This window comes from Heptranchias perlo, chromosome 16 (assembly GCF_035084215.1).
Source record: "Heptranchias perlo isolate sHepPer1 chromosome 16, sHepPer1.hap1, whole genome shotgun sequence".
Classification (NCBI taxonomy): domain Eukaryota; kingdom Metazoa; phylum Chordata; class Chondrichthyes; order Hexanchiformes; family Hexanchidae; genus Heptranchias; species Heptranchias perlo.
Genome location: NC_090340.1, coordinates 44,362,276 through 44,388,091, shown reverse-complemented (window position 1 = coordinate 44,388,091; position 25,816 = coordinate 44,362,276). Strand labels below are relative to the sequence as shown.

The following is a 25,816-nucleotide window of genomic DNA, read 5'->3' as shown; positions in this document are numbered from 1 at the left end:
AGCTTTCTCTTTTCTACAGAAAAGAGTCCCAGCCTGTTCAGCCTTTCCTGATAAGGACATCCTCTCAGTTTTGACATCGTCCTTGTGAATCTTTTTTTGCACCCTCTCCAATGCCTCTGTATCCTTTTTTATAATATGGAGACCAGAACTGTGCGCACTACTCCAAGTGGAATGAATGTTGTGCTTCTTAATGAAATTATTATAGTATGAAGCACTTTATTATCGTATAAGAATGAAGTACTGCACATAGGAAGAAAAATAGGTGATGTACACATTCTATGAATGGGGTCAAAATAACTAAGGGTGTAGTTGACATAAGTCTAGGTGTATTACTGGACTTGACACTTAACACGCCTAGTTACTGTAGAACAACAATCAACAAAGCAAATTGAACATGTGCCCGTATGTTTTATGCAACATATGCATGCTCGCAGTGTGAGAGTGCATGAGCTAATATTTTATATGCTTTTTTTTTCATTATTTCTAATTCAAATATAAGGTGCTGTGAACAGAAGCACTAGGCAAGATAAGTCGGGTTCGGAAACACAGCAAGAAGAGAGCAAGTCAGTTTTGGGAGAACACAAACAGCTGTAACATTGACAGCCACATTTCTTTTCACCTCCTGGATTGTGAACCTGCCCACGGTACAAATGGTGGTTTCATGAACCAGTTGGTAGTTAATGTAAACTTATTGAAACATATAAGATCCTGAGGGAACTTGAAGGGGTAGATGCTGAGGGGATGTTTCCCCTTGTGGGAGAGACTAGAACGAGGGGCCACAGTTTAAAAATAAGGGGTCTCCCATTTAAGACAGAGATGAAGAGAAATTTTTTCTCTCAGAGGGTCATGAGTCTGTGGAACTCCCTTTCCCAGAGAGCGGTGGAGGCAGGGTCATTAAATATTTTTAAGGCTGAGTTAGATATATTCCTAATTAACAAGGGAGTCAAAGGTTATAGTAGGTAGACAAGAAAGTGGGGTTGAGGTCACAATCAGATCTGCCATGATCTTATCAAATGGCAGAGCAGGCTCGAGGGGCTGAATGGCCTACTCCTGCTCTTAATTCGTATGTTCATATGTAAACCCAAATCAGAGTGCTAGGCTGCCGTGTAAACAACGTACAATGGTTAGACCTGCATTTTGAACAGGAAATCATTATCTAGTTTTTATGCTGTTGTGGTTCATATCACTAATAAATAAGAGTAACTGTTTTCAAAGGGATTGTTTAGATTTTCATGCAAAATATGCCTTTGTTCATACTGAATTGTTTTATTATGGCTAATCAGTCCAAAAATAAAGTTTCATGCTCCCTTGGCAGCAACCCTGAGCGCAGTCTGTGCTTCCTCTATGGATGCTCAAACTGTTGCCATAGAGGTTTGGGGTGCCAAATTGAAGAAGGTTGTCTCCTTGGGCCTCCTAACAATTGGGGATGAGCTAAATCTAGGGAGCAATACATCTGTGGCTTGGCAGATGCACTGTGCACAGCTGCTTGGCTAATATTGCAGATGTTCCCTGTGACAGCGTAGAATTTTCATAGAATCGCACAGCACAGAAGGAGGCCATTCGGCCCATCGTATCTGTGCCAGCTCTTTGAAAGAGCTATCCAATTAGTCCCACTCCTCCGTCCCTTCCCCATAGCCCTATTTAAGTATTTATCCACTTCCCTTTCAAAAGTTTCTATTGAATTTGCTTCCACCACCCTTTCAGGCAATGCATTCCAGATCATAACAACGCACTGCGTAAAAAAATTCTTCTCATCTCCTCCCCTCCCCCTCCCCCCTCCCCCCGGCTTTTTTGTCAATTATCTTAAGTTCCAAATTGACCCATAGCATAGAAATTAAAGGGGTGTGGCAAAGCAATGCCTGCGGTGCAGGTAGGTTGCAGGCCCACTTGAAGTATGTGTCGTAACTTTGTGATTTCTTTTGGAAAGCGAGGCCTCTGCGTGCACTGCTACTCAATCAAATGCAGGTGGGAATGCTTTTGCCTTTATGCTATAGTATGGGGTACTGGCAGGTGGGAGGTATTTGCCTCCACTGCTCCTCCATCGCTTCTTCAAAGATAGATAGGGAATCCCCAATGGGAAACAAATTGTGCCCTTTCTGAACTGGGCATAGAAGAGAAATGGCAGGTCCTGCAAATGGGTTAAAGGCAGATTGCAAAGTAGTTAGCAACAGTGGGGAAAAAAACACAGCAGCAAGTTTTAACTGTACCTGTAAATGTAGAATCTATTCTCTTTAAATTTGTTTCTGCTTTCAAAATATTGCTTAGTAATCCCAGACATCAGTTTTATACTGGCATGATTATGCTGAGTCATAAATGAGGCAGAAACAATGGAAAATGGGACGTATGGTTTTACCACTTCATTACTGCTTATTTGCATGTGCCATTTCAAAAATGGGAGGGCAATTTAAAAAGTGGGCAGAGATTTGAAATAATGGATCTCTGCCCCATTTGCTGCTGCCACTCCCTCAATTAGTGCCATAAAATCAGGTGGACAGCAGCAGAAACTCTAGATATTAGTTTCAGTGAGAGTTGTACTCCAACCTGTAGGTATTAAACTATTTGCACACTGTCCTGGTGATCATTTTCACAATCATTATTTGGATTTACCACTAACAGTAAAATAAGACACCCAAGACGACCTATTGATGTGGTGCAGTTTGTTCATTATTTTATATTATTACAGAAATACAAGTCGTACCTATTTGGATTAAGTGAATCCGATTGTAAGTGTTGCTTTGTATGTTCAATTGTTGTGAAATAAAGCAGCTTATCAATTCAAAACTGGCCTTGTCATACCAAGTATTTGCTCAGCCTACCTTCAAAAAATTGAAGAAACACACATGAGGGCAGAGGTGAAAGACATATGATACTCAGTTTGTATGTCAAGGGGGAGACATTGTTACATCACCTCGGTTACGCTATCTTGTAATTAGATATTAGGCAGTACGAGTCAAGTCCAGCACTTAAGAGAAGTGGGATCCGCTTATGGGAGTGACTGACAAGGAGGAATCTACAGCAAACTATGAACTTGTAACACATAGAAACATCAAAGAATTCCATAGACACCTGATTCCCAAAATAAACAAAACAATGATAGACAACTACCAACAACAAATTTACAGAGCATTTTAACACTCACATATAAAAACTAATTTTTATTTAATTTTGATGCAAAGCTATCGTTTTGGACATTGTATTGGTCAAAGACATTAATGACTGCAATCCTGTTCTCTAAACTTTCACCTTCCTGAGACAGTAGCCATGCCTTTATTTTGCCTGTTTCAACTGTCCCTTTTTTGAAACAATAATGTGGAATTAATATTAAATTATTTACAAAATAGTGAAATTTCATTTAAATTGAAGAATGGTTCTGAAACTACATGGAATTTCAATGCTAATTTATAAAATCCCCGAAAATCCACAGGCCATTATTCTGGCAGTTATGCAAGAACTGCGGCTGTCACTGTCCTCCAGTGCTGATCTCAACGGAGCATGCAGCATCAGTGAGAGGGCATCTAATTTACATGGGGGCAGTGGACACCCATACCAGTATGGTGCATCTCCAGCGCCTTCCCATACCATGCAATCAGAAAATCTGCCTCCCAGACCCCCTTTCCCCTTCAGATCACATTGTGCTCCTCCTCAACCCCCTGTGCAAGGGGTCTGATCCAGTTTTATTTTTAGAAACATACCTTTTCTTTGGGGTCTAGGACTCATCACTGGCCTGAACAACACCCACCCCATCACCTGCACCTATCTGGAGGCCAGCAGGCCTTATCTCTGTCAACATATTGGTCTCCACAATATGTTCCCTACTGAGCCGGGAAATTGGGAACTGCACCCCCTTGCAGCCATTTGCCTTATAAGAGGTGGGCAGAGGTTCCACCTCTTACAAGGTTGACTGGGAAGTCTCAAAATCGACAGGCACCCTGCATAACTCGGTCCCTGCCTTTTTCCAGTGGGTTCCGCCAATTATGATGGGTGGCCTAACTTTATGTAGCACAGGCGCCATTGTAGTTGATGGGAATGAACAGTGGAGTCTTATAAAATGAATATTTATGACTCATTCTGAAAAATTGGAAGTGATTCCAAAATAAATATTATCCAGACATTAACGATTTTTCCAGTGACATTTTTTCAGCCATATAAACACCACCACTGAAATGTATTCATATTAAAAAAATAGCCACAACGTGCAGTGGCTTTCGCTAAACTTATTCTATTACATATAAGCACATTGATTTGTCGTGATTATTAGTTGATTATTTAAATTGTTCTACATTTGTGTTTTTAGTATTTCATTTATATAATTCAGTATAGTTAAGCTTAATTTATTTACTAGAGTTGGTGCTATAATCTTTGGTATACTTGTTTTTTATGTGATCAGTTAATAGGAATGGTAAGTAGTTCCTGGAAAATCCGAGGTAGTTTTTGGGTGGAGAGCAGTCTGTCTCCCTGTTCACATGATGGTGTTGTATTATACTTACTCAAAGCTAGTAAGGAAGAGTTGCATAAACGGCTTCTTTTTGGTAACAAATAAAAAGCTTATAGGATTGAGTTATCACTCTGTTAATAGCATTACTGATTGGCAGCAGTAAGCTACGTGCATCTTAGCTTCCAGAAATGAGGACAGACTGCAGGTTTGACATTATTCATTTTCACCACTTTTGTCTTTAATTCATCTGAACTGTCTAACTGTATCCTTCATTCCTTAATTAAATTGCAATTTAAACAACAACAAAATCTCACCTAGTTGTTTTTCTTGTTCTGTTGCAGCAAATCACAGTACAACACCGAAACCTAGAAACTCTCACTCGCCACTTCATGACCTGGGGCATGTGATCATGCATCAGAGCTATATCTGTGCACTCATCGCCATGATGGTAAGTACAAAATCATCCTTTCTGCTGCTTCGACTGTAATATTGCTGAGTTACTAGTGTGATGGTGAAGTATGCAATCCCTGAAGGTAAAATAATCTTCTAGTATCCGGTCCCACTGCCCCACCTCACCTGATCCCTACTGCCCAGGGGTGTGGTCGCCACTGGAAATTAAGCATGCCCCCCACCAGCTCTCATTAGGGCTTATAACCAGATTACTGTTTGCCATCAATATAATTTTAATCAGCTAAGCAGGGCTGTGTTTGAAAGCCCTGTAAACAGATGAAAAGAAAGCCGTTGAAAACCCACCATGCGTTGCTCAGCTGTGTATTTCATTGTCTTTCATAGGAAATTGAAAGTTTCATGGTTCAATTGTTTAAATCATTACAAGTAGAAAGAATGGCAGAACTGACAAAGAAATAAAGTTTAATATTTTGAATACAACATGCACATTATGCAGCAATTTTTAAAAACTAGAATTGTAATTTAATTTTGTTCCTGATATTCACGAATATTATATGCTGTCTGGGACAACACTAACAGGCATGTGCAGTGCGCCCTGCGCCTTGCACGGCCATTTTTTGGCACAAATGAATTTCTAGGCCAAGGAGTCCTGAGTGACGATGATTTTTTTTTAATAATGAGGAAATATGTATAAAGTGGGCACATTCTTTTCTCGGCCTATTTTGAAAGTGTTAATAGATTACTGATTCATTATTGTGTTATGTTATTTGAGTAGTTTCTCTGTAACTTTTTAATCTCTTTCCTTTCCAGGTTTGGAGTATTACATTCCACAGCTGGTTAACCTTTGTGCTTCTGATTTGGGCTTGCCTTATCTGGATCGTGCGTAGTCGACGACATCTTGCCATGTTGTGTTCTCCATTTATTCTGCTGTATGGGATCATGCTCTGCAGCCTGCAGTATGTCTGGGGAATGGACCTTTCAGAGGAACTGCCAACCAAAATTGGGTTCATGGTTCTGACACAGCTTGGTTTAGACCACATGGAATATCGCTGTCTACGCCTGGGTGCAGTGGTCAGTTTCAAATAAGTCATTAAGTTGGAATAATAGTTTTTTTTTATTAATGTGATGCTTATTTGCATGCTGAAGTAGCCCTTATCATCATAGGCTTGAATCCCCCCTGAATAATAACTCTCTCTGTCTCTCTTGGGTCCTTCAAGGCGGCTGCTGCCTCCTTACGAGCAGCAACTCCAACTGCCCCATTCTCCTCTCTTGCCGACTTTCCTGCCCAGAACACCCGCTGGGACTAATCTTGCCAACATCCTTCCCCACCCACCACTGCCCTTGTGGACTCTACCAGTGGGTCAATTACTGTCCCTCTCCTTTTCCCTCCAGAATGTCTATTCACCCGTCAACAAAGCCCTTGCCACCCACAACCACATTATGGATGATTGTATCGATATCCTGGCTTTGACTGAAGTATAGCTCAAGGTGGTGAGACCTTGCCCCTGATGGAAGCCTCCTTGCCTGGCTATACTTTCCACCATCTGCTCTTTCCAAACCACCCCAGTGGTGTATGACCCTTATCATCAAGTCACACCTTGGTCTTTCCCCCCAATTCCTCTGGCACCTTCTCCAACTTTGGGGACCTCAACTTGTTCCACCCTTCTCACCTATCTTTTAAAATCTATGTTGTTTACCGCCAACCCCGAGTGGCCACACCTATATCTTCCTTTCCTTCCTCTGCCTCTGCTCTGAGCTACCTCTCGTCCTTGGTGATTCCAATTTCCATCTCAGCTCCCCTTGACCTCTCTCCTCTGAATTCACTGCCTTCCTGTTCACCTTAAATCTCTTCCTCCATCTAACACTCCTATCCAAATAAACTATCTTACTCATACTCAGCCACCCCCTTGACCTTGCCATCTCCTATAGTCAAAGTCACAAATGACATTACCTCTGGTGTTCCCTAAGGATCTATCCTTGGCCCCCTCCTCATCCTCATCAACATGTAGCCCCTTGACGACATCATCTTCAGACAAGGGGTCAGTTTCCACAGGCATGTTGACAACACCCAGCTCTATCTTGCCACCATTTCTCTTAACCTCTCCACTGCTTCTGAGTTCTCAGACTGTTCCACATTCAGTCTTTGATGAGCCGCAATTTCCTCCAGCTAAACGTTGATTAGAACAAAGCTATTGTCTTTGACCCCTGCCAAAAAACTTCATACCCTTGCCACCGATTCTATCCCTCTCCCTGTCCACTGCCTCTGGCTGAACTAGCCTGTTCGCAACCTCAGCATAGAGCTTTAGATCCCATACTCTCTCCATCACAACGACTACCTACTTCTGTAACATTGTCTGCCTCCAAGCCTGGCTCAGTCAATCTGCCATTGAAACCTTCATCCAAGCTTTTGTCACCTCCAGACTGAACTATTCCAATGCTCTTCTGGCCAGCCTCTGATCCTCAAGCCTTCATAAACTTCAGCTCATCCAAAACTCTGCTGCCTCTATCCCAACCCACACCAAGTCCTACTCACCCATCACTCCTGTCCTTGCTGACTTATATAGGCTCCTGGCTCCCCAATGCCTCAGATTTAAATTCGTATCCTTCTATTTAAATCCCTTCATGGTCTCACCCCTCCCTATCTCTATACCGTTCTCCAACCCTACAAGCCCTTCCCCCAGGATACTCCTTTCCTCTGACTCTGGGTGCTAATGCATCAGCCTCTCCCTTCACCCCACCACTGAAGGCCGTGCCTTCAACCACCTATGCCTCATGTTTTGGAATTTCCTCCCTAAACCCATCCATCTCTCTTCCTTCCTCTCCTCATTTAGGACCTTTTTTAAAACCCACCTCTTCAACCAAGCTGTTGGTCATCCCTCCTAATGACGATCCGGATTCTTTCCCCTCAGTCTGGTTCAGTAAAAACTGAAGTCGAATACATTTTAAAGTTCAACACATCTTTAATAGCAGGGTTCTTAGTCTGCAGCATTGATTTGGACTCCTGATAGAGTCCCTCTATGCTGGCAGAGCAAGAACAAAAACATACAGAAATCCACACGTTTTTATACAAATCAATAGGGTTGGAACATACTTAACGAGGGTCAACACCAATCATAAGCCGGGCATAGGTTGCCATGCGAGGTTACATTATTTCCGGCCAATCATAAATCGTCCATGTGCTGACCATGCTGCTGTTAGACATCAATGGGGATACTTCCTCACCTTCCAACTTGGAATGTTCTTCAACTTTGGCTAAGCTCGTTACCTATATTGATCTGCCATAAACATGGAGACATTCAGACCAGTCCTTGACTCACATCAAAGACCTATCATTGATAAGACAATGCAGGCCTGCTGACTAAGCAAACATATGGCCCAGCAGGAGGCCAGGCCACCTGTACCAATCTCAGTTACTAACTAATTAACACTTTCTAACCATGTTGCATTCTGCTTCTTTGCCACGTAGGCATCTTAATATTTTACCGAAAACTGACCACGTAGGGATTCTCACTAATACTTCCTTTTTTGACTTGGTGTCCATTTTGTCCTTGCGCCTCTGTGAAGTCCCTTGAGATGTTTTATCTATGTTAAAGGAGCTATATAAATGCAAGTTGTTTTTGAAATAAAATGCAATAATAGTGAATGAAACAAACCACACCTTTCCCCCAATCTCCTTAAGGTGGTAGCTCATACTGTGCTATGATTCCACAAGTGTCAGAAAATCTCTGGAACTTCACCCAAATTTATCATAAGTTAGCCTGGGCAGTAATTATTGGGCTATTTTAACACAGAGTGCATCGTAACCAAGCCCTACCTTCCCCTCACCCAACATTTATCAACAGAAGTCACTGGATAGTGAATGGAACGCTGGATGCTTTTTTTTCTTTCCTTTCTAATCCAACTACACTGCAGGTGATTATAGTCCCGCAGGTGATTATAATCCTGGATGCTTTTTGACTTGTATGGTTTAGTACCACACCACACGATGCACGTATCTACTGAGCTGTCAGGCTAAAGAAAATTGTATTTGCTGTCCATGGGGTGTATGTTACCTTTCTGTGAGATGTAGAATATATATACACTTAAAATTCTACTAGGTGATGTCTTTAAACTTTTCATTTTGGATTAAAAATTGCAATGTTTTCATTAAAATATTTTGACTACCAAATGGGCAGAAAACTGGATATATCAGAAAACGAAAAGTTCTGCTGATTTCCAAAAATGTCAACTTTTATTAGCTTTTAGAAAAATCTTTTAGTTTGCTCCATATTTATTCATGGAATGATCATTTCCTACTACTACGGCTGTGAAAACTAGCTTTTTTCCATCTTTTTACCACCAGCTGATGTACACACTCACTTTTTGGCTCTTATTGCGGCAATTTGTAAAAGAAAAATGCATGAAACAGAAAGAAGTCCCACTGAAAGAAGTAACTGTGCCTGAGGCAGGTAAGTGATGGACATACGAGCAACCAAAACCTTTATATGTAACTATGTGGCCATAATCCCTACTTAAATCATTTTGACTAAATTAATCTATCCATATTAGCAAACTACTAACTCAAGCATTGCGATCAACTGGTAGGTGAGGCAGAGCTAGAAAAATAAATTAAAATTTACACATTATATGCTGGTTCAGAGACTGACATTGCCAAAACTTCAGACTCTGATGCAGTACTCTGTATCAGATACTGGAGGATGCCGACAATTTGTGTAAATGATCATTTAGCTTCCAGCAGCAGAAGCCATGCAATACAGCTCCACAAGTTAATGATTGATTGATTAATTTCTACTAATTATTTCAACTGGTCTGACAGATTCAGATAAATCTTCTCCAGCTCTAGAGCCAAATTGAGAAGATGGCTACTTATGGACAAATGAGACTGTAGACATCTGCTTTACTTAATAAGGTTCTTTGCTGCCCAAGCTGATAACTGTGGCCCTTTCCTGAGTTTGTTTATGCAACAGTGCATGGCCACAAAATTTAGAACATGATTCGCCTGGCAAAAAGCAACGACTCCAGACAAAAACTGGCTGTCGACTAGATATTGTAGTTAAAAGCCACTATATGCCATAAATTTGGCAACACCTCGGAGAAGCTACTGTACAACAGAGAAAATCTGGAATAAGGATCAGACGTTCTGAGGCTTGATACTGTAAGGTAATAGTGCAGAATCAAAACTGATTGTTTGCAGTCTAGCTGCTTCCAATTTATGTGTTCAATAGATTTTTTTGATTATGTGCTAAAATGTTATAGGCTAATTTGGTTTGTGCTTCAATCTGTGCCCAAAAGAGGGCTTGATTCCTATTTGCGACAGCCCCAGACTTTACCCTAGTGCGTTGGAGAGTTGTGGAATACCACAATGAGACCTAAAACTGTTTTGCCTTCTGACCCTACCTGAGGCAAAACAAATCGGCTAATGATTCTCAAATGTTCATGTGTGTAGTTAACTTCGTTGGCAGACATTTTCTGGTAACCGTTCTTCTGAAGAAATAATTATTCTTTTCTATTGAAGAGCAACACTTTTTAAAAACTTGTTTCCAAACAAAATTATTTTTGGGCTCAACTCTTGCCATAGACAGAAGTCTTTTGGTTTTGTTCTTTGTGTTTTATTTTCTAAACAGTGTGACCTTATTATAAGGCATGTTTCTCTTTCTCATTCCTCTTTATGATGAGAATCTGACTTCCTTGAAGGACTGTGACCAAATGCAGAAATTCAGAGGTGGGAGATCAAGCCTGCAGTCCATCACTCTGTGACACTGGATAGTGTTAGTGCTCCAACATCCTCTGCTATAGCACTGTGCTTTCTTTAGTTTTAATTCTTAAGAAAATGTAGTTTGTAATCTGTCTCTTGCACTCCCAATTTCCAACTTAGTGAGAGGAGACAGTCTGACGGCAGGACTGTAAAACCACCAAACCAATAATGGTCCATAGTGTCTCTTTCACAAATACCTAGGGCTGGCTTCCTACTGCCTCTGTTGGAAGTGATTTACAAAGTTCCAGCAAGTACTTCCTTCTCTTAGTAAGTGGTAAATCAGGAGAAAAACTCAGCCACAAGGGTTAGCATTGATAATATTCCATTTCGCCCCAAAGGGAAATTTAAAATGGATTAACTGCTCTCATTAAAGTCTAATGTGCAGAATGTTTGATCTCTGATCATTGAGGTCTGCAATGTTCATATTTTCATTATTTACTTTTGCTTTTGTTACAGGTCGGGAGAAGAACAAAGTATTGAAAGCACTTGGGGAGCTAGTAATGAGTTTCTATGCCAAGTATTGGATTTACGTTTGTGCAGGGATGTTCTTCATTGTCAGTTTCACCGGAAGAATTGTTGTTTATAAAATTGTTTATATGTTCCTTTTCCTCCTGTGCCTCTCATTCTATCAGGTAAGAATACAACAGTCAAGCACTGGTCAATAGTAAAAACTTTATCCCAGTAGTAATCACCACCTTAAGTATAGAAGGGGAGACAATTAAGAAAATGCATTGCTATCACTGATCATGAAATGTATATATGACCTGATATACTTGTGTACTATGATATAGAGCTTGTGTTGCAACACAAGGTATGCTTGGCTCCGACTGGAATTGATCTGTGTGAACAGTAATGTAAAGAGGATATCTTGATGATCTGTTAATTTGTAACAATACCTGAGCTGTTCCAAATACCCTGTGTAATGTGAGTGTTGAATTTCTGCTGCCTTTGCTGATGTTTTATTCCTTCTGTTCACTTTACTAGGTCTGTTACTTTCTATGGCGGAAGCTGCTGAAGGTATTCTGGTGGTTGGTCGTTGCATACACAATGCTGGTCCTCATTGCAGTTTACACTTTTCAATTTGCTGAATTCCCACATTACTGGAAAAATTTTACAGGATTAACAGATGAACAGTATGTGTATTTTTATTTCTGGAAAATGTGTTTGTTTTGCGTGTCTAGGCTCCATCATACAATGGTTAGAAAACTGTCAAAATAATAAATGCCACAAATGTTGAAATATTTGCAAACCTGGCTTTGCATATGTTGTAGTAATTATATGTATGCATACAGAGAACATTGAATCTTTAAGCTTTTACGGTTTTCTTCAAAATTTGTTTTGGAGATGCATTCCATGTTTTCTGCCATGGAGACTATTTTTTAAAAAGTGATTCTCCACAGGACATGACCAACTAGTGACTATTTTCCTTGGAGGGGACAGGGGGGAGTAAATGAGGTTTCTTTCTGGACAAGGTGGTTGCAATGCTTAGCAATGTGAAAGTGGAACAGAGTCAACCTTCTGTGGCAGACTGGGTAATTTCATACCTAAGCCAGGCAGATCTACAGTATTCCGAGGGACTGTTGATGATTGATCAGCCCGCCTGGCTTATTATTTGTTGGAGCTGGAGGGCTAGACTTCTCAGCTCCAGAAAACCCTGCAAGTCAATGCCCTAGCAGATTGGGTCTTGACTGAATGAGCAGGGAGAAGCTTTCTAGTGGTCTATGCTGGCCAGCTGGATGATTTTAGCTGGTTAATCTCCAGCAGCACCCTCTTAGAAATCACTAAGCCTCGAGTCTACCAACTGCATCAAAGCTATCTGGGCTTGGGTAAGTGGGATGTGTTCTTGTGGGGGAGTGTTATGGGTAATGGGTTTCCATGCAAGTCAGACACTAAGATGACCTAAAAAAGGACATCATCATTATTGGAGTTCTCATCAATATATTTAACACAGTTAAATGTTGTTCTTTTGGTAATACAGGTTAGGTGACATGGGATTGGAGCAGTTCAGTGTCAGTGAGCTCTTCTCCAGCATTCTGATCCCTGCCTTTTTCCTGCTGGCCTGTATTCTACAACTGCACTACTTCCACCGCCGCTTCATGCAGATCACTGACCTGGAGCATGTTCCTACAAAGGAAAGAGAGCCATTGCACCGGTAGGACTTTATGCATCCAGCACAGATGCAAGTTTAATAGTCCAAATGTATTTAATATAGATTAAAAATGGAATAAGCTATTCCAATGAATTTTGTATTTAAAATAACTAAAAAAAAAACCAACATAAGTTGATCTCTCAAAATATCTAGGACTAGATTTTGCCTTATTGGCTTTGAGTGGAAGGAAAGTTTAAGTCCAGGTTTATTTATCTCCCAGTGTAGACTGTCATATATGGGTTAACCTCGATTATCATCATAACAGTAACAATTCTCTGACAATTACTTGAAATTGGTGAATAATCGAGAATCCCCATACTTAGTCTGAGACAGTGGGGTAGATTTTCAGTTTGCCACCTGGGCATAAAACTGGGTTTGCGGATTGGCCACCCATTATAGAAACCGTACGATTTTTATTTAATTGAACTCAAATTTTTGGTGTCTAGTTATTAAGTTCCCAGCATGTGTGGATAATTCCCAAGGTTTTCCATCTTAAAAGTTAGATTTTTCTGAAGAAATTGCCGGCAGCCAGAGAAGGCCCAGATATGTAGTGAATTTTTAAATTTTTGAAAGCTTCTTTGTGACCCAGGAAAAGCAGAGATGCTCCTCTGAGCCCAGCAAGGAAACCTTGGGCTTCCTCTTCCCCGGGGTCATCCCCCCCTCCTCTAGCCATGATTGGCCCGGACCCCCCTCCTATCTGACTTACCTTGCTGGGGACCGTTTCCCTTGGTCTCCAATGGCTGCTTGCAGCCGCACAATTTCCCACTCCTACCCTCCAGCCTCCGCACCATCGTTGCCGGCTTTGGGCAGGAGTCAGCAACGGGAAATGTTAATGAGACCCGTGAGTTTGAAAATCTCACTGGCCTCACGCCCCGGGGGGTCGGATGGATCGCCACCCACTTTGGCCCCCCGCATGCCCGACTCCTACCCCAAATTAAAATCGGGGCTACGGCGTCTGAACAATCAATTTTAGTTATATTTTTGTTAGTTATGCAAAACTGAGTTCCAACTCCCACTGGTATCCTGACTTTTTGTGAATAATAGAAGTTCTCTTGTATAGTGTTGTTAAATGATAAATTTAGACTTTCTGTTAGGACATTTATTTCAATGAGTTTTAATTTCATTGTGACTCATCTAGATTCAAGGTGAATGGATTTTTAAAAAATAAATTTTTTTAATTGTCCGGTAGCTTTGCAGCTGGTCCAACAATGATGTTCTGTACAACAGTACTTGTAAACTTCCTGAAATTCATTGTGGAGTTGCATTTACACAATTTACTTTAGGGAGGCATGTAGTTGTATCTGCATTAACAAGAGTAAAGGGTTGTTTAAGATGATAGTGGAATTTTTTTTCCTGGCTTTCTGGGCATGAATGTTGTAAACTAAGGATGTGCGCAGGTGATGTAATCAAGGAGTGCATTGAAGTTATGTTATGTTGATTTTGACTCCCAGGCTTCCCATATTCAAAACAGATGTAATATTTATTACATTAGGGATGTGGGTAGGCATTCCTTTACATTGTATAACATATTTACATTTCATTTTATGGAGCGGTCAGGGACCAACGAACTTTATAACTTGGTAAAGTAGAATTAAGCTTCTTCCATAACAGCATGATTGAGTACGCTGAAAATTTGAGAGCAGTATCTTAGCAACGGAGGTATGCTATAAAAGTAGGAGACTAATGTTAGAATTTGATTTGGATCAGTCATGTTGGTGTTGGACTGCTACCTCTTTTTCCTTTCACTAATTCCAAATTAATTTTTTAACCCAAACACTGTCTGTTTTCAAAAACTTATTCATCCCTTTTATATATGATAGTTCATACCAGGTCAGAGGAGTACATCATCAGCAATTATGCAACATTCATGTGAAGTGTAGATCTTAATCTTTAGTGTATAATTATCATGGGCTTGGCCATAACCATAGTGTATTGTATTTTAAAGTAATTGACTGATTGTGTCACAGAACTTACATGTATAGTGTTGAATTATTCTTGTTTTGGAAACTTTAGTTGCTTGTTCTGAATATAGAAGAACTGCCAGCAGCAAAGGTAAACGACTGTCGTTTACTGGCAGTTAATATCAGAAAAGGTCCACAGTCAGAAAATTGATCACAATTGTGACTTTTAAAAACTTCAAATGCACAATATTAGTTTTTTTTTATTGTGATGTGGCTTTAGTCTTGTTGTAGTATAGCCTCTGGTGATGTGGACTTTATATAATTTTAATGGTGTGGGAGCTAAAACATAATATGGAACCACCTATACTTGACCGACCGTGGGAGCCCCTTGGCACGGCATTGCAGCTGATCCTGCTGTCAGTGGGCGGCCGCTGGGCCGTGTGATTTTCTGCTGTTTCCCGCCATTCTGGATGGGAAGTCAGCTGGCGGGATTTAAATGAGGCATGGTGAAAATCAGAACCTGGTGGCTGCAGTGTGGGTAAATAACTTTGGCGATTTTAACTGCCCTTTCGCCTGGTTTCCGCTGGGCGAGTAGGATTAAAATCGTCCCCCATGATTGCCCCATTAAGGCAGCAGTTGATGCATTGTTAGGTAGGTCAGGTATGTGCGTGGCCAGGTTACACTCAGAGTACATAAGTGCCTATATGCTTGCAGTAGCATTGTGCATTTCAGAAAAGCCAGAGCTCCCAACTTAGGCATAGCAAGAGCATTACTTTGCTAGCTCCCGATCATTTGGGCAGCTTAGTTCTGATTAGACTTAAATAAAGTCCCCTTTGCCTGTGTGTACTAATTTGCTTTACTTGGATTCTTTTTAAGGACAGCTAGGAGAATTTATCAAGTTCCATTGTTTATTTTAATAATATGTTTGCTTTCTTTCCATACGTAGGCTGAAGGAAAGTTTAGCAGAGCCTTCTGAGATGTAAGTGTTATCTTATTTACATATCAATTTTGGCAAGTTCTTTTTTTGAGTAGTATTATCTTTTGACTTTGACAAATAATTTCTCTGCCAGTACTTGTATATCATCGGTGAGGGTGTATAATCCTCTGCTTTTTCAGTTGATTCTTTTCCTTTCATTTTTTTCAACTTTCACCGGACTGTACAACTGTAGCTGAGAGTTGATGACCATACCAGTGATTTTTCCCTCCCCGCCCAAGCCTCAATGTGGAAACATTTCATAGGAATATGGCTGAAATAAGCAAGTCAGAATGAGGGACCTCAGACACTAACCTGCATCTCGCCACAATATGGCTATACCACTGTGTCACCCTCTAATAGTATTTTTAAGTCAATGCATTTGACCATTGATGCATTGAACTTCAGAGTTGGCTGTTTAGCTAAGGTAAATTGGATAAAAATGCAGCCATCACATGAAAATGTTATTGTTGCATCGCAAACCCTTCCAGAGAATTGTAGTTTTCATTAGCCAATGCCAGAAGTCAATAGAAGCAGAACATTTGGTGCATTGTGAACTCACAAAGCATTTCTGTTGTGTCTGGATGGCTTAAAAGTGGCGCATCCCTTACTAAAACAGACACTCTTATACTGGCAAGCACTATAACCTTTAATATGTGTCTCTCACTAGTAGAGGAATTACATAAAAACTCCTTCATTATAATATGATTTTTTGTATGTCTCATAAAACCAACTCAGTAGTGAGGGTGTACTATCTAAGTATTAGTAGCTCAGGTGCATACGTGTTCTCTGTTACTGTAATGACCAGATGCAGTAATGGTAACAAATCGCAAGAGTGTCTCTTCACTGTTATCCTCACCAACCTATATTCTTATAAAACTAGGGCTTGGATTTTATTTATTTTAATTTGTGCTTCTGCTGAGACAAGGTAAAATTTTGTACTTTGTAATACAAAGGGTTAATTTTGTTCAGCGTATTGAGTATTTCCAATGACACAAAGGCCAACAATAGCACTTCAACTGCCACTGCTTATGTGTGAGAAAATGATCAGCTGTGGCTATGATGACCCTCGTGGTGAGTAGTCTAGTAACATTCATTATCCAAATATACACATGAAGAATGGCCTCTTGGGTGAGATATTGGAGAGGCCTCTAGTCCACCTGAACAATACCAATGCATGAGCCACTGCCTTTGGGAAAGTACAAGCAGGTAGAAAATTAGAAGGAAAATTTGAGGAGGAATAAACTGTGTCTGGTGCACTAGAAATATATTTTTTTTCTTATTATCAATTCTCCCTCCATCCCTGATGGTACTCCTTGCTATGGGCACTGGTCTTCCTCAAGTGGCCATTGTTTATGTTTGATCCTTGATAATGACTATTAGGCTATTTTACTGTGGAGAGCATTACTGTCAAGCCCTATTCTATCCTCACCCAATGTCTACACTTGAGTATTTCCAGCAGAGGTTGCTGGATAGCATCCATCAGCAAGAATCCTGACTGATTTTCCCCTGCATAACCCAGAGCACCGAGGCCAATTGCCATTGTCCTGCTTGAGATCAGTGAAATGTTTACAGGCTATGGAACAAATCCAGGACCTTTCTGGTCTGTATGGCGTAGCTACTCATTGTATGAACCCTTTGAGCCATTAGGGGAGTCTCTACTTTGGAGTTCTGTCTGAGCACCGGGGAAAATAATGATCTCCTATTTCTTCCTCATTCATAGAAGGAAATGATAGTAAGGCTTAGTGGGACAATCATATAAAATAGTCTTAATAATTGTTATTAAATAAAGTGAAGTGTAATGCAATTACGATACCATCTCTGAAATGATCGTCTAGCACTGAGTGTGGTGCTGGATTTAACAATAAAGAGAACCACGTTTGTGTAACCTGTGAAGTTAGATTTGTACCTATTGTGCTAATAGGTTTTCAGATGGAGGTAAAGAACTACTTAACTTAATAAAACTGACTTTTCAGTCAGATATATTTCTACATGATTTGCATTCTTTCTGTGTTTTTGCAATAACAGATCACCAGCTACTGCATCCCTTCAGAATGGGGCAGCTGAAGACCCAGAGTGCGAGGGAAATGATCAACCTGCACCACAGGACATCACATCTGAAGGAGAAGGTATGTTTTTGTATTTGTGCACAGACAGTTCATTTCCTTTAGATCTCTTTTCGTATTTGGTAACCTCATTCAATCTTCTGTGAATTGTAAACAATTTTACAACACCAAGTTATAGTCCAGCAATTTTATTTTAAATTCACAAGCTTTCGGAGGCTACCTCCTTCCTCAGGTGAACGATGTGGAAATGAAATCCTCGAAATGAAATCGCATTTATAATTCACAGAACAATGCTTGGTGATTACAGACAGTTTTTTCAACTGCCCGTTGCCAAGGCAATCAGTGTGCAGACAGACAGGTGTTACCTGCAAGGTCTCCGAATATATAAATCACCAAAAAAAACAACAAACAAAAAAATTTTCCATATTTTCCACATCGTTCACCTAAGGAAGGAGGTAGCCTCCGAAAGCTTGTGAATTTAAAATAAAATTGCTGGACTATAACTTGGTGTTGTAAAATTGTTTACAATTGTCAACCCCAGTCCATCACCGGCATCTCCACATCATGGCTACCATCGACACCACAAACTGCTGGCTCACAGTGGAAAGGATATCCAAGAAGATCGCGCATTTAGACACAGACATCAAGTTTTTACAGAGCTGCAAGAAAGCAGACAAGATCCCGAAAGGACTCCAGATCACGAACCCACTCAGGTCCACATACAACTCGGATTATGCTGAGAGACTCTGCCGCCGTACCTCTCGCACACTCCGCAACCATCTCGTACACCAACTCTACAGCAGACGCCACAACCTCGAAACCAAGATAGAGTCCATACTCTCAACCTGTACTCAGGACACAGCAGACCAGCTACGATATACCGCCAAACAGACAAGGCAACGGAACTACGCTGCCTACATGAAAACCAAGAGCAGGAAGCTTGAGAAACTCAGCATCACCACCAGCATCGACCAAGCTTCCCCTGGTACCACGGTTGCAACCACAGGGAAGTCTATCGTCAATTTGTCCGACCACACCCTTCAACCAGACGAAATCGAAGTTCTCAGCCGAGGGCTCAATTTCTGCCCCACTACCAAAATGGACCCCACTAGTCTCGCGGCGGACACAGAGGAATTCATCAGGAGAATGAGGCTCCGGGAATTCTACCACAAACCACAAGATTTCAGCAGCGAACCCAATGAGACAATCGACGATCCGGAACAGCAGACAGAAGGATCCGCGGTACAGCAACCGAAGAGGAAAGAGTCAAACTGGACTCCTCCGGAGGGTCGCTGCCCTCAGCTGGACATGTATGCTCAAGCTGTCAGGAAATGCGTCAATGCCAGATTCATCAGCCGCACTCAGAAGACAGTCCAGAATGTCACCCGAGCACAACGCAACGCCATCAACGCTCTCAAGACCAACCGCAACATCGTCATCAAACCAGCGGACAAAGGAGGAGCCATAGTCATACAGAACAGAACGGACTATTGCAAAGAAGCATACCGACAACTGGACAACCAGGAACACTACAGACGGTTACCCGCAGATCCGACCAAAGAACACACCCACCAGCTCAACAAACTGATCAAGACCTTCGATCCAGACCTTCAAAGCATGCTACGCACTCTCATCCCACGTACTCCCCGCATGGGAGACTTCTACTGCCTCCCAAAGATACACAAAGCCAACACACCCGGACGTCCTATCGTATCAGGCAACGGAACCCTGTGTGAGAACCTCTCTGGATACATCGAGGGCATCCTGAAACCCATCGTACAGGGAACCCCCAACTTCTGTCACGACACTACAGACTTCCTACAAAAACTCAGTACCCACGGACCAGTTAAACCAGGAACACTTCTCACCACGATGGACGTCTCGGCACGATACACCAGTATCCCCCACGATGACGGCATCGCTGCGACAGCATCAATACTCAACACCAACAACAGCCAATCGCCGGACGCCATCCTACAACTCCTCCGCTTCATCCTGGATCACAATGTCTTCACCTTCGATAACCAGTTCTTTACCCAAACACACGGAACAGCCATGGGGACCAAATTCGCACCCCAATACGCCAACATTTTCATGCACAAGTTCGAGCAGGACTTCTTCACTGCACAAGACCTCCAACCAATACTATACACCAGATACATCGACGACATTTTCTTTCTATGGACCCACGGCAAGGAATCACTAAAGAGACTACACGATAACATCAAGAAGTTCCATCCCACCATCAAGCTCACCATGGACTACTCCTCAGAATCAGTTTCTTTCTTGGACACACGAATCTCCATCAAAGACGGGCACCTCAGCACCTCACTCTACCGCAAGCCCACGGACAACCTCACGATGCTCCACTTTTCCAGCTTCCACCCTAACCACGTCAAAGAGGCCATCCCCTATGGACAGGCCCTGCGAATACACAGGGTCTGCTCAGACGAGGAGGAACGCGATGGTCACCTACAGACGCTGAAAGACGCCCTAGTAAGAACGGGATATGACGCTCGACTCATCGATCGACAGTTCCGACGGGCCACAGCAAAAAATCGCATAGACCTCCTCAGGAGACTAACACGGGACGCAACCAACAGAGTACCCTTTGTCGTCCAGTACTTCCCTGGAGCGGAGAAACTACGCCATGTTCTCCGCAGCCTTCAACATGTCATCAATGACGACGAACACCTCGCTATGGCCATCCCCACACCTCCACTACTCGCCTTCAAACAGCCACCCAACCTCAAACAGACCATCGTTCGCAGCAAATTACCTAGCTTTCAAGAGAACAGCGTCCACGACACCACACAACCCTGCCACGGTAACCTCTGCAAGACATGCCAGATCATCGACACAGATACCACCATCACACGAGAGGACACCACCCACCAGGTGCTTGGTTCATACTCCTGTGACTCGGCCAACGTTGTCTACCTCATACGTTGCAGGAAAGGATGCCCCAGAGCATGGTACATTGGCGAGACCATGCAGACGCTGCGACAACGGATGAACGGACACCGCGCAACAATCGCCAAACAGGAGGGTTCCCTCCCAGTTGGGGAACACTTCAGCAGTCATGGACATTCATCCACCGACCTTCGGGTAAGCGTACTCCAAGGCGGCCTTCGAGACACACGACAACGCAAAATCGTCGAGCAGAAATTGATAGCCAAGTTCCGCACCCATGAGGACGGCCTCAACCGGGATCTTGGGTTCATGTCACGCTACACGTTACCCCACCAGCGAACAAATGTTATCTGTTTTTAATATAACGGGTCAGTTGCTGTCTTTTCTATGTTTCTACCTCTCTATCTCTGTTTTTTTTTGTTTGTTGTTTTTTTTTGGTGATTTGTATATTCAGAGACCTTGCAGGTAACACCTGTCTGTCTGCACACTGATTGCCTTGGCAACGGGCAGTTGAAAAAACTGTCTGTAATCACCAAGCATTGTTCTGTGAATTATAAATGCGATTTCATTTCGAGGATTTCATTTCCACATCGTTCACCTGAGGAAGGAGGAAGCCTCCGAAAGCTTGTGAATTTAAAATAAATTTGTTGGACTATAACTTGGTGTTGTAAAATTGTTTACAATTGTCAACCCCAGTCCATCACCGGCATCTCCACATCAATCTTCTGTGATGGGGTGAGCAAGTAATTAGTTTGAGGAATTATTTGTTGGGTTATTTAAAGAGGATCATTTGACTTTTAAAAGAAAAAAAAGACTTAACTCTTGTATTGTGCCTTCATCGGGTCTCTGAGAAATGTCTTGAGCACGTCACATACAACAAATTAAAGGGTGAATGTAGTCATGTAGACTGACTGAGAAAAGCATCAGCATAGTTAAGTAGCTCCCAACATATCAGTTATGTTATGAAAAACAAGGTCTCACAAACAGCTATGAGATTAATAACCAGTTAATCTGATGATTTTGATGGTATTGACTGAGGGACACTGGGAGAATTACCTGGTTTTCTTTGAATGGTGCACCTGCACCACCAGAACAGGCAGACAAGATCTCAGTTTAGCATCTCCTCCAAAGGACATTACAACACTCTGTCAATACTAAACTTCAATGAGACAATCGACGATCCGGAACAGCAGACAGAGGGATCCGCGGTACAGCAACCGAAGAGGAAAGAGTCAAACTGGACTCCTCCAGAGGGTCACTGCCCTCAGCTGGACATGTATGCTCAAGCTGTCAGGAAATGCGTCAATGCCAGATTCATCAGCCACACTCAGAAGACAGTCCAGAATGTCACCCGAGCACAACGCAACGCCATCAACGCTCTCAAGACCAACCGCAACATCGTCATCAAACCAGCGGACAAAGGAGGAGCCATAGTCATACAGAACAGAACAGACTATTGCAAAGAAGCATACCGACAACTGGACAACCAGGAACACTACAGACGGTTACCCGCAGATCCGACCAAAGAACACACCCACCAGCTCAACAAACTGATCAAGACCTTCGATCCAGACCTTCAAAGCATCCTACGCACTCTCATCCCACGTACTCCCCGCGTGGGAGACTTCTACTGCCTCCCAAAGATACACAAAGCCAACACACCCGGACGTCCTATCGTATCAGGCAACGGAACCCTGTGTGAGAACCTCTCTGGATACATCGAGGGCATCCTGAAACCCATCGTACAGGGAACCCCCAGCTTCTGTCGCGACACTACAGACTTCCTACAAAAACTCAGTACCTACGGACCAGTTGAACCAGGAACACTTCTCACCACGATGGACGTCTCGGCACTCTACACCAGTATCCCCCACGATGACGGCATCGCTGCGACAGCATCAATACTCAACACCAACAACAGCCAATCTCCGGAAGCCATCCTACAACTCATCCGCTTCATCCTGGATCACAATGTCTTCACCTTCGATAACCAGTTCTTTACCCAAACACACGGAACAGCCATGGGGACCAAATTCGCACCCCAATACGCCAACATTTTCATGCACAAGTTCGAGCAGGACTTCTTCACTGCACAAGACCTCCAACCAACACTATACACCAGATACATCGACGACATTTTCTTTCTATGGACCCACGGCGAAGAATCACTGAAGAGACTACACGATAACATCAACAAGTTCCATCCCACCATCAAGCTCACCATGGACTACTCCTCAGAATCAGTTTCTTTCTTGGACACACGAATCTCCATCAAAGACGGGCACCTCAGCACCTCACTCTACCGCAAGCCCACGGACAACCTCACGATGCTCCACTTTTCCAGCTTCCACCCTAACCACGTCAAAGAGGCCATCCCCTATGGACAGGCCCTGCGAATACACAGGGTCTGCTCAGACGAGGAGGAACGCGATGGACACCTACAGACGCTGAAAGACGCCCTAGTAAGAACGGGATATGACGCTCGACTCATCGATCGACAGTTCCGACGGGCCACAGCAAAAAATCGCATAGACCTCCTCAGGAGACTAACACGGGACGCAACCAACAGAGTACCCTTTGTCGTCCAGTACTTCCCCGGAGCGGAGAAACTACGCCATGTTCTCCGCAGCCTTCAACATGTCATCAATGACGACGAACACCTCGCTATGGCCATCCCCACACCTCCACTACTCGCCTTCAAACAGCCACCCAACCTCAAACAGACCATCGTTCGCAGCAAATTACCTAGCTTTCAAGAGAACAGCGTCCACGACACCACACAACCCTGCCGCGGTAACCTCTGCAAGACATGCCAGATCATCGACACAGATACCACCATCACACGAGAGGCCACCAGGTGCATGGTTCATACTCCTGTGACTCGGCCAACGTTGTCTACCTCATACGTTGCAGGAAAGGATGCCCCAGAGCATGGTACATTGGCGAGACCATGCAGACACTGCGACAACGGATGAACGGACACCGCGCAACAATCGCCAAACAGGAGGGTTCCCTCCCAGTCGGGGAACACTTCAGCAGTCAAGGACATTCAGCCACCGACCTTCGGGTAAGCGTACTCCAAGGCGGCCTTCGAGACACACGACAACGCAAAATCGTCGAGCAGAAATTGATAGCCAAGTTCCGCACCCATGAGGACGGCCTCAACCGGGATCTTGGGTTCATGTCACGCTACACGTTACCCCACCAGCGAACAAATGTTATCTGTTTTTAATATAACGGGTCAGTTGCTGTCTTTTCTATGTTTCTACCTCTCTATCTCTGTTTTTTTTTTGTTTGTTGTTTTTTTTGGTGATTTGTATATTCTGAGACCTGGCAGGTAACACCTGTCTGTCTGCACACTGATTGCCTTGGCAACGGGCAGTTGAAAAAACTGTCTGTTATCACCAAGCATTGTTCTGTGAATTATAAATGCGACTTCATTTCGAGGACTTCATTTCCACATCGTTCACCTGAGGAAGGAGGTAGCCTCCGAAAGCTTGTGAATTTAAAATAAAATTGCTGGACTATAACTTGGTGTTGTAAAATTGTTTACAAATACTAAACTGGATTGCCATCTTATATTGTGAGCTTATACTCCTAACACAGGGCTCAAACCCACAACCTTGTGCCAGCATCTGAGCCAAGGTAGCAAATAGGAGACAACACAAATCTCAGATTTCATCAGAGAAGCACGAATGCATTTCACAGTATTAATAACTGGTTATGCATTTTTTGCTTTTGGACTTTGCATATGTTTGATTTTCTTGGAAGGAAAGAAAAAAAAGCTTCTGAGTTGAAATAAAATGTCTCTGAGATGAATGATGCACACTGTCCTATTCCTTTAACTGGTAGCACTGGAATGAGATTGAGGATTAGGGAGGTTACATTTTCAGTTTTTGTGGGGCATTCATTGAGATTTTTACTAGTTAAACCCTAAAAGCAGTAATTGCACATTGCATAATTTCCACTTTTATTAAATCTTACTGTTCTTGTAAATCCAAACATTCCTCATAAATGTCACTCATAAATTGTGAATATTTCCAACTTTGTGATTTTTTTTAATGCAAAGATCAACTCAGCGCAAAAGAATTGATCCTTTTACACCAACCGTCAGTTGGCTTGCATGCAGTTTGAGGTTCTTGGTCTGCTTTGGTCCGGTTGGCAGGAATGCGATACATTAGTGGTAATGCAGTCCAAGGCACGAACCTCATTTTAAAAAGAAGTCTCTTGTGGCTACAAGTGTTGATTTCTTTTTCCACAGGTTAACATCAGTAAAACTTTTACTAGATTAGAGTAGAGGATGGGGACCTTGTGCTCCTTTAAATTAGTTTAAATCTGAACTGTCATGAAGTTATTCTATTTACTGTACAATTGCTAAACTTTCTATATTTTTTTTAGCCATTTATAGGTCTGAACTAAAATCTGTATAAAATAAAAGTGCATAATTTATCTTTGAATCATTATTCCCTAAATGTATGTTTTATTTTCCACATTCTTTTTTTAAAAAACCCACTTTCCTCAGATGAGACAGGGTTATCTGCATCGTGAGCTAGTTTTAATAAGTGACCAGGATACCATCTATAGCATGGGAAGGAGTTGATTGAGACTTTCAGGACAAGTGACTATAGTACAATTAAATTTAAGATCACAACCAGCACAAAAATACACAAACTTGTTTTATAAAGCAAGCTTCAAAGGAAGGACAGATGAACTAAAATAAATTAGCTGAGAAGAATTCATTAAAGATATCTCGGTTTAGGAAATGAAGAACACAAAATTCTAATGTTGAAAATGCAAAATAAATATACACCCCAAAAAAATGAAAACTGAACAGGCAATTCCCAAGATGAATCAAGAGGGCTATTAAAAAGGAAAATGAAACAAAAACAGAAGCAAACACATACAAAGATCATAAGGAAAAAGGAGGGGGAATTTGAGAGGAGTGTAGGAATTTTCTGAAACAGGTTAAAGGGATACTAAAGATGCAGTAAATGTCTGAGATATGAGGATAGCCAAAGATGTTAAGAATGATACTAAACTACTATTCTAGTATTAGAACAGTAATAGAGAAGTTGGCAAGGAAATTGAAAGAAATCATGAACTTAGCCCCAGAAATCTGCAGTTGTTCCAGTGGACTCCAGTCATAACTTTGGTGGGAGACAGCTGGAGCAGCCAGAAACTAAACTGGGAATTGGTTGCAGCAAGTTCTGGCCTAG

The 25,816-nt window shown here is 42.2% G+C and overlaps 1 protein-coding gene across 4 annotated transcripts in view; it reads left to right on the top strand.

Annotated features, from left to right (window-relative positions):
* piezo1 (piezo type mechanosensitive ion channel component 1 (Er blood group)) overlaps window positions 1–25,816 on the top strand; it is a 334,545-nt gene that overhangs the window by 212,904 nt on the left and 95,825 nt on the right. For all 4 annotated transcript variants that reach the window (XM_067998049.1, XM_067998050.1, XM_067998048.1 and 1 more), the window contains exons 11-18: window positions 4,777–4,883; window positions 5,654–5,914; window positions 9,186–9,291; window positions 11,055–11,230; window positions 11,583–11,731; window positions 12,577–12,750; window positions 15,595–15,627; window positions 17,650–17,750. In XM_067998049.1, coding sequence (XP_067854150.1) covers window positions 4,777–4,883; window positions 5,654–5,914; window positions 9,186–9,291; window positions 11,055–11,230; window positions 11,583–11,731; window positions 12,577–12,750; window positions 15,595–15,627; window positions 17,650–17,750 — 1,107 coding nt within the window. The remainder of the gene's footprint in view (window positions 1–4,776; window positions 4,884–5,653; window positions 5,915–9,185; window positions 9,292–11,054; window positions 11,231–11,582; window positions 11,732–12,576; window positions 12,751–15,594; window positions 15,628–17,649; window positions 17,751–25,816) is intronic.